General features: G+C 23.6%; 1 protein-coding gene across 2 annotated transcripts; it reads right to left on the bottom strand.

Annotated features, from left to right (window-relative positions):
- Positions 1-5,388: 5,388 nt before the first annotated feature.
- Positions 5,389-9,420, bottom strand: LOC126896778 (uncharacterized). 2 transcript variants are annotated; one of them, XR_007701933.1, is made up of 7 exons: positions 9,272-9,420; positions 7,427-7,498; positions 6,806-7,310; positions 6,480-6,585; positions 6,339-6,368; positions 5,997-6,246; positions 5,389-5,650 (listed from the first exon to the last, which is right to left on the bottom strand). XR_007701933.1 is itself a non-coding variant. In XM_050669866.1 (6 exons), exons 1-6 carry the CDS (start codon positions 9,377-9,379, stop codon positions 5,635-5,637), a joined length of 582 nt encoding a protein of 193 aa, XP_050525823.1. In that variant the 5' UTR covers positions 9,380-9,420; the 3' UTR covers positions 5,400-5,634. The 2 variants fall into 2 exon arrangements, 1 of the variants encoding a protein (XP_050525823.1); XM_050669866.1 differs by lacking the exon at positions 6,806-7,310 and having other exon boundaries at positions 5,400-5,650.
- Positions 9,421-10,678: the final 1,258 nt, after the last annotated feature.

Here is a 10,678-nt window from a genome sequence, read left to right as displayed (position 1 = left end):
TTAAATTAAATAATCTGTAATAACTAACACAATCGAGTATTAAACAGATAATAGTAAAAGGTCGTGACACTTTTTGTATATATGGATGGGTTAAATTTAAAATAGAAAGCCACAAAAACTGTAACTTCTGCTCACTTCTTCACTTTATGAACTTTCAACAGCGTAAAAAAAGGCCTGGCATATATTATAAAACCATAAAAAAATCTAAGTATATTTTATTACAACCTTGTTTCTAACATCGCGAAGGTAAACTTACATTATACAGAAAATTTATAAAGTTAAGTATAATGAGTAAATACATTTAGTAGAAAATCAGATAAATTAAATGATTACTAGAATACAATATTGTTTAAATAAATAAAATCGATAACGTTTGTTAACCGCCTAGTCCAATCGTTGAGTGGGTTACCTGTGTGGTCAATACAAATACTCTTGTGCAAAGATAGAGAACCCACTTGTGGTTCTTATACTACTCGAGGTATTTATTGACGTAAGTCACAGTCAACACAAACTTAGATAACTACTAGTACGAGTAACGTTATTAATACTTAAAGTGTAATAATTATTCGTAACAATTTTTATTTCAAATTATTATTATAATAAAAATTTTCAAACATCACTTTGTTTTTCTATATTTTACATCTTTTCATAAAACTCCGTGAGAAAATTATATTATATCATTTTATTTAATAAATATGTAGTAACTGAATCATCCACATGTTCATACTTATCATTATACAAAATTCCTCAGTAAATTTCATATTTCTTTTTGAGTTACTATAAAAAATTACAATTAAGAAATCTGATTTTCTTATTATTAAAAAGAAATAATAAAAAAGTATTTAACTTAGTCTAATAATACATAATATATAAAAGAAAAAAATTACAGCAGAATGTTAATTGTATTAAAATTATAGTAGTTGTCTCTAGAAGTCTCCTATAGGAGTAATCTGTATATTTTTTAAAAGCAGATTATTTTTGTACTATAATTATGATTGACTTCTAAATCCTGTCTATTGATAAATAAAAACACTACTAGAAATCACTAAAGAAATACAGAAATAAAATTTTATTACAGCATAATGTATAATACACATAGTATAAAAATTGGTCATATTTTAATACTAATAATACTCAAATAATAACGCAAATATTGCATGGTTTTTCAGTTCCTCTTTGAGGCCATCGCCATAGGGGTACAATAATATTACTTTTGGGAGAATTAAAAAAAATTGGATATAATTTATATAAAAAATATGACAATATATAAATTCAAATTTTCAAAACTTTGTATGGCTGAGCTATGGCCGTATGCCTATCCTTTTCATAATGTAGCAATGATTATGACCATGTTTATAATCATAAACCTTTATTTATTGTTACAAAAACATCTACATAAATTTTCGAAAATCCATCAAAAGGGTTTTTACAATTTATTTTGGACATACTCATGAAAAGTTCTGCAAAAATTGTGATAAACGGAAATTCCATTACTGTGTCTTCAATTTGTTATTAAAATTTATTTTAAAATTGAAAAATATTTTCTCTCATACATGACTTTATTAATTTTATAAGCTCATTTAATTAATTTAATCTATGTTTCGTTCTCCAAGTCAGTCTTTTAGAAAACATACTGTTATATTTATTGGAATACTTGGAATAAGGCTACTAGGTCCATTAGTTATGTAGTAAAATTTTATGAATCGAAAAATGTCGTTTATATTTTACAGGGTAGATAATATATAAATTTTATCAAATAAATATGCGAAGTGGAATGCTGTTGAGTAAATACTTCACGTTTACAAAATAGCATGTAACGTTACGTTAAAAAAATCTATTATATGCTGCTGAATAACATAACGAATTGGTAAACATTAATAACGATGTAAATTGCGATATTTGTACGACTCAACTGAACTACACCACGTCATTAGACTACGTTAAACAACATGTCCTCATTTTTCAAAAAATACATTTCGGTATCTTTATAAACAGGAATATTTTAGATAACAAAAATTGTACTATTTAAAAAGTTCCTATTCTAGTAATAATAAACTATAACTTAGTACGGCTTATATATACTCACTTATTTCATGTTATTGAGGAAATAAAACAAATTAGAATAATATTTATTTACTATTCAAATAGAAATCTATTAAAGAGTTTAGATTTCAATTCCTAACTATATCATCATGTTTTCTAATGAGTTCATCGATTAACCCTGTTAAGTGTCATTTAGGTATTAATTGTTTTTTACGCAATACAAATATGATTAACTATGTAAAATTAATATCACATTCCATACTGAATGTATTAGATCTAACTGATACAACTATCATTATGCAATAATTGTTAGAAAAAATTGCAACAAACTGATCAATATTTTTTATTTGAAAAATAGATTAAAGACTATAAGCACTATCAGTTAAATATGAAACACTCTTAGAGTGTTCAACATTTAAGAAAAAAAGTTTTCATTAATTTTACTGTTCATAAAAATGATGTTTCTTTACTTAATAATTAATTAGAAGCAAATTTCATCAGTTATAGAAATAAATATATTTTTATGTCTTAAAATTATAGGTAAATTAATTTTTCTCTCTCCTCTATAACTTACAATTGTTATTTCTGTTATTAACTTTAAATAGCTATTACAAGGGTATTACAATAAAATCAAACATTAAGTGTTAGTAATATTTTGTTAATTTAATCTATTTCGTAAGTCAAAACTTGTACTTATTATTAGTTAAGATCATGCTTAAAATTTGTGAGGCTCAGAGCATAAATAAATTTAAGTATAATTAACGTTAATATTTTAAAAGCACCTAGGTCTTGCCTTGCCTTTAAGAACGGTCTTGTTATTACTTTTCAAGCATATTAATTTTGATTAATTTTTTAGCATTATTATTAACAACTTGAGTTATAATGAAAATCATTATAATGGTACAGTTTCCTTGAACATGTATCAGAAATCATGCGAAATAATAAAGACATGGCTCAGATTTTAATTTCACGACCCGAAATTTCGTGTGTCTCATCATGTGACCACTTTACCTGCTGTATTTTGGACTCCGATGCATACCGTTCAAGTTAGTAGCATAGCGTATTCCTGAAGTAACGATTTCCATGTATAAACAATATGATAACGTTAATTTGTCGTAGAAATATAACAATAATTTTTTAAGGATAACAATTGGTATATAAGAAGATCGAATAGAATTATTTTAGCAACACTGCTTATGATAGTACTTATTTGTGTATGATTTGCTAAGTTGACAAGATAAATGTTTATGCATTTGTGATAGGTTAAGCTCTGAACGTCTATGTTTGTATACTGAACAGATCTTCTTATGACCTAAAACACACTGTTGTGAGCGATAAATTACAGAATGAAAAACGAATAAAAGACAACGTTATGCCAAATAAACGTTTGTACATTAAGACGAATACATAGCACAATATATCATATATTATAGGGTATGTATAGAAAACAGTGACAAGTGTTTTCGATTCTAATATAGTAAAACCACCAGAATATTTTCTATGGAATGTCAGAAATCCATCAAATGCAGATGAGTTATTTACTGAATACCACCATAAGGTTTGGATAGACTTTGTTCTCCTACTTTACTCATCAATCGGTTAAAACTGTCATTATTGCTATAATCGATGATAAGACTTTTTTTTTATCCACCATTACCTCAAAATAAAAAGATTCTAACGCAATAAAAATAAAAAAAATCAATAAATATATTAAAAAATTAACTAAACATCTTTGAAATCCTAAATGAAGTCGTTACACTCATTGCGAAATAACATAAATAAAAAATTTCAAGTTTCATATAACTGTATAATAATTGTAATTCTAAAAACAATATACTCAAAAATTATTTATTTTGCATTAGAATCTTTTTATTCTCAGGCGATGAAGTAATGATACAACGTTTTCCTAGAATCTATATTAAACATGAGGCTTTGTACTAGTAAACAGTACAAAACAAAAAAGTACGCCTCTAAAATGTTAAAATGTAAAATGTAATTGGATAAACACTTGAAAAATATTTATTTAAAAAAAATTCTCGTTAAAAATTGATCCAAATAAAAAAACGCAAATCCTGTGCTAAACACGTGTTCGACACAATTAAAACTCATAAAATTTCCATAGAAAATGTTTGGGGCGCTACTCACGAAATTTACTTAGAAATAATTTTTTACTTCGTCAATCATTTCAATTACGGTTTATAAAATTCGTATTTGAATAATGATAATAAAATGTGGACAGATGGAAGAAAATAAAAAATTATATAAAATAGTTAAAAAAAATATTATAACAGCCTTTACTATAGTAAAACAAATTTATCAAAAAAAAACGATGGTTTAAATATAAACGTATAAAAAAAATTACATCGTTTACATGACAATATTGTTTTCCTTTAAAGTTACAACCACAAGTTTAAAAATGTATACTTTGTTTCGTATAAAATAACTTAAGAATAACTAAATAACTCTTATAAAAATATTTGTTCACTTATTTATGTTATCCATTTATGACCCTCAAAAAGTACACCTGGTGTATTAACATATCAAATAGATTGTGAATACTCATGTTAAGTAAAAGTACAAATAATTATTTGTATTAATTATTATTTTGATATTTATTTATTTTTTCAAATTTTGATAATGTTGAGGCTTTAAATAAATATACACAGGAGTTAGAAATCAGGTCTATTCCATAGAAAAATAACAACAAATATCACTGCTGACACTACACTAGATATTTGAGATTTCCTTCAATTGCTTGCACTGAGGTGCTGTGGTAAGGTGATAAAGATGAGGCAAAAAATGATCTTATCACATTACTCATACCTTGAGCCAGCAGCTATTGATTCATAGTGCATACTTCACCTGCTGGTCAGGTTCGTGTGATGTTGTATAGAAACATTGACGTCAGTTTAGGTCTGATCAATGGATTTGTTGGCACTATTGAAAATGTCATACGGGACAATGATAACCGATCAATGATATCTGTGTTTATGATACATAAACACAGCATTAAGTTCTTATATGACTTAATGTTTAACTTAGCAGATACCGATTAAGTTCAAAGTCATGAACCAAACTTATGTGCACCGATACGAACTTCTGATTTACATAACTTACGTCATTACCATACATAAAAGTCAAGGATTACGCTTTATTAGACGTTAATAACTTAATATTCTTACGGAGGAATACGCTTATTACGTGAATTAGTTTTAATTTGAACATAAAACAAATACATAGATGTAAAAACTTTTACATATCAATTGATAAGTATAATTTATAATTTTGAATTTTATTGATTAAATTCTTTATTGTTCAATAACGAAATGTTTACACTTAATAGTTATTTCAGCTAAAATATAATTAAAAAAGTACTATCATTAATTTTAAATTATTACAAAATGAAATATGGGTAAGTAATTTTAGAAAGTTCAACTTTTAAGCAGAAATATAAATCTTTATAAGTAACATTATAGCACAGTGTATATAAATATAAAAATTATTAAATATGATATCGGAAAAATACATCATAAAACTTTTCAATTCCTTTATATTAACACAAAAAATTATAGATAGATAATAAAATATTTATCACGATAATAACAATCTGAAAAAAATAAAGACATAAAATTAATATAACCAATTAGAAAATAACGATTTGGTGTTTATATAATTTGTGTTCTTTTTATTACTAATTCATGGTTTTTAAATAATTCTAATAATCGACTAATGTCGTAAATATGCGACTATCAACACTTGGGGGTTGTTTTAAAAAACTATACGTGAAGCTTATGTAATATTAGAAACATCTAAAAATGCGAGTCATGTGTAGAAATAGGCCTTCAATGCATTAAAAGACTAGTCTAATAATAATAAATATTATTACTATTGAAAACATATATTTAAGTATAAAAGTTAATAATATATTATAAATAATGAACAATTTTAATTACTGGGGTTGTGCTATTATTAGACGAGTGTAACTCCAAACGGTAATCAAACTGTCCAAATATTTAGGTTCGATTTCAAGTTTAGTTTCTTTTAAAAAATTGCATAAATCAGATAATTTTACGTATTTCTTTTTGGAACCATAAAAACAATTTATTGACTGATTAAAATTGTCTGTATAGTCTATATCAGGTTTTGTAATTTGTTTAATAAAATAATACGCATCTTCTTTGTTTATAAATTTATAGCATTCATCTAAAAATATCCCAATTTATCTTTATTTAAAACTTTATATGGAATAAATAAAATATGTAACTTTAATATTTTATGATAATTAAAATGCTTACGTGTTCCTTCCACCAATGGTTTCACAATATCTGTCAAATATAAACACGTTATTATATTGTGATAAAAACAATTTAAATAATAATAATACAATAAAAAAAAATTATTAAATTATTTTTAATTTTTCGTAATTTTTCTATTACCTTCTGTCAATATATTTGAAATTTTATGCAAATCGCTTGTTGTAAATTCATTAGATCTAATTATCTCTTTGTATTTCTTCATTTCATTCATAAATAATTCATCAAACTAGACAAATTAATTTTTGTTACTAGTTTAATCACAAAAATTTTATTTTGATATTTTTATTATTCAATCTAAATAATAATAAGCACAAAAAGTTTAATGATATGATATTTGACATAGCGTTTTATTAAGAGATGCGAATAATTTTTCTCATTTTAAAAATATTATATATATTTTATTTTTGAAAAGAGATCTGGATAGAGCCTAAAAAACTATACTATACCTTTAAAATAATGAAAAACAAATAAGTAACAAAATTATATACTTGAAAAAATCATAAAAAATATTTTGCTTTCCGAAAATAATGATCTTTAATAATTTCACTTTGAACTAAACAACCTTTAAGAATAAAAGTTTTTAAACCTTGTGACTTAAAAATTATGTTTCTATTTCTTGTTTTTCAATTATTTTTTTGCGACGTACCATAAGGTACCGCATAGAGTTTTGTTCATTTTTTTGTTTTTAAAATAGTTCGATAAGCGTTCGGTCTGCATTTGCTCTGCAGAAAAAACCAGACAATTATTTTGTTTATTACAAAATTATAGTTTCTACGTTTAATCGACCCAGATATTCCATAAAATAAGCCGGTACAGTCCACATTGTAACAATATTGTATCCATCTATTTTTAATTTTCCACAATAATCTTGTAAATATCATTCATGCACATATAATATTATAGTAAATATAACAAATTATAATAACTAAACAATTGTGTTTCACAAGCGATCTAAAAAACAAAGTTAATATTTTTCCATAACTCTCTATTTTAAACAATCTTGGTACTTTTATTTGCCATAAAATGTTTCAATTTTCTTCCCTTAATAAATTACAAAAATTATTTACTTTTTTATCGGTAACTTTGTAAATAAAATTGTTTGACGTATCTTCAAGCTTTAACGAGGGTTCTTCGTTAGTCTAAAATATAGATTAAAATATTTTAATCAATTATATCAATACAAATATTAATTACAATTTAAATATTACTTGAATTTGTTAACATTGTATGTTCATAGTTAATTATCAATTATTTTTTATAATTTTAAATAACAATCGTATTTCATATCGGATCAACAGATATCTTTTATAGGAAGAGCAAAATATTTTTTGAAATATTTGGTTTCCCTATTTACTCAACCGTTGAGGGTTGTTACAGGAGTTATTGCCTAGGCAACCGCGATTTTTTGGATGCCTCGCAATAGAGAACAATATGTAACTTTGCACCTCAATTAACGAATTAACTCTCAAAAAAATAATGTATTTGGTTCAGGTAATTATTGCCTTCTTATATTATGTTTAAAGCATACTTTTTATTATTTGTCACTAATAAAAAAAAGTTATTTTTTTCAACCTTTCAAAATAGCCATTTTTAGCTATTTTTACAAAAAAACTTTTATGAAACGATGATAATTTTAGGATATGTACTTATTAAGTTACAATCATTAAATACATAGAATAGGTACTAATTTACACATATTCTACTACGTACCAATAACAAAAATATATATTTTCTGAATGTTGTCTCCATATTTTTTTTAATTTCAAAGAAAGTATTATTGAATCAAAATTATAGAATATGTCAAAACCTCGTGAGACACTCATTATATTTTGTTTGGAATAGAAAGAAAATATAATTAGTATTCTCAATAATATTATTCTAATAGTCAATTATGAACCACTCAAAAAACAAAATCATAAATAATAAATTATTTAGTATTTTTATGTATTATTTAAAAAATTAGTAAATATAAATTCAATTATTAAAAACCATTGTGAAATATATATTTTTATAATTTATTACTTGAAAAATTAAAAAACTAAATATAATTGTAATAATTATTTATAAAAATAAATACATATTGTAATTATATTGTATATATTTAACAATAAATGATATAATAAATTATTGATAAGAAATGATTACATTTAAAAACTCCCAGACTTCAGTTACTATTGCACGTTAAAAGTATAATTTTGATACAAAGTAACCAAAATGTTCATTTATCAAATTTTCCCTTAAATTGCATGCATTAAGAACTTCCAACGGAAGTGTATATTAAAATTCGGATTTTTTTTTTAAGTGTACCATTAAACTATTATTTACAATATACCTAGTCAAATTTCATTTTTTATTTTTCATCAAAAAGCACAAATATCAAATATCACAACACGTCATTAATCTTAAAGAAAATTCACTTAAATTTGTCGTTTATGATATAATTTAATAAGAGTATAAATTTTTTATCTTTTAATTAAAATAAAAGAAAATTTTTACTATACCTAATGATAATGAAAAATTAGCACGTAATAGTCAGGGGAAACAAAATCAATTATTATTATCAATTATACCAAATTATTTGGTTATTATTTATTTATTTTAATCATATGTTTTTTAATTTAAATATAAATTAGTTACTGAAAGTTAATTTAAAAAAAATAAAGTTTGCTTAATATAATTTATGGTCATTTTTATCAGTTTAAGAAAAAACTACTTAAAAAACATAAAAGTTTCTTTTTTTTTTAAATTTTAATCCTTGAATTAATACAAATATTTATTGATATTTACTCATATTCGAAAATCAACCAATGATATTTTAACAAAAAATATATATAATAATTAATACTATGAATCTTAAATTAATAATATTCTATAACTATTATGTAATTTTTTTTTATTTATTAAACAATTACCATAATTTTTTCATTACATTCATGAGATTCTAAAGAATTAATCAAAGTAACTGTCGCAAGATTGAAGATATGTAGGTAAAGTACTCTAATAACAATTTGAAATTGCATTTTGCGCGAAAAAAATGTTTAGTATTTTTAAAAGAAACTAATTTAATTAAATTTTTAATAAAATATACTATATTAAATTGATATATATATATATATATGTATATGTTAAAAATAATATTTTCGTGGTTTTAATGTTTGAACAATTAGTTTTATAGAATAAGCGTAATTTAATAATAAATATGATGTTATATATTAATATAAGATTTTTTTATACATCCAATTTATTTAATTTGATTAGATTCTTTATTATATTTTATTCTATTATTAGATTAATATCTACTTCAGACAAAGAATCCATTATATTTCAAAATTGAAAAAAAATAGGAAATTGAAGTCATGACTACCACAACACGTATTACTTTCACCAAAATCGTCGGATTGAAACACCCACAAAAATAATAAAATTATTTCAAAAAATGTGCAACAAACATGCCTTTAAAATTAGGCAGACTTGGAAATTTTATAACTGAATAGTTTTGTGAAAGATTTGTGAAAATTTGAAAAGAACTTTATAAGTTTAATTTAACATTAATAACTGGAAACTCCTACGATTTGAATAATATAGATCACATTGATAATTAGAACCTGTAAAAAATTTATCGTAAAAATTTAATGTAATATGTGCAAAATAGATATAAATGTAGTTTATTTATTTTTATTATGATTTTTAAACATTTAATTGTTTATTATTAGTGAAGTAGGTTATAGTATTTATAATTGAGTATTGAGTATTAAGTATATATTATCTGAATTCTTGTTTAAAACTTGTTCGCATAAATAACATTTTATTGTTTTTAGCTTCGATGCGAAGCTGAGAAGGTATTAATTTTACCATGATTTGTTTATTTATTTATTTTTATATAGCTATTTTTGTGCTGTCACTACTTTTCTCAGCTCTCACTCGACCGAATTTTATCAACGATACGTCAAAAGATCTCAAAATCGTATTTAGTTGAAGACATTACCTTCAAAAATAGAAAAATTTTCCTTTGTTCCTCGTAAATGATGAAAATTCCCCAAAATATCACGATTTTAAATTGATAAATTTTTTTTTTTTTTAATCCTGAAGTAATTTTCTTTTATTTGATATAATATCTTTGAAAATTTGACCTTTTGTCAAATTATAGTGGGCAGGTCCACTAGAGAGGATTTTACCAAGAAAATTGTTAGTCGAAAATAACTTTTGCAATATTATTTTGGAAGTTATTACAATATTAAAATACAGAGTAGAGGTGAAGCATAAAAATGACAATATTTATTATTAAACATTTCTCCACTGTACCTCCTCTTTTGGCTATA

The sequence above is a fragment of the Daktulosphaira vitifoliae genome, unplaced genomic scaffold, assembly GCF_025091365.1.
Source record: "Daktulosphaira vitifoliae isolate Bord-2020 unplaced genomic scaffold, ASM2509136v1 Scaffold_1, whole genome shotgun sequence".
NCBI classification, from domain to species: domain Eukaryota; kingdom Metazoa; phylum Arthropoda; class Insecta; order Hemiptera; family Phylloxeridae; genus Daktulosphaira; species Daktulosphaira vitifoliae.
Note: the sequence above shows the minus strand (reverse complement) of the source record. Positions and strands in the feature narration are given on the sequence as shown.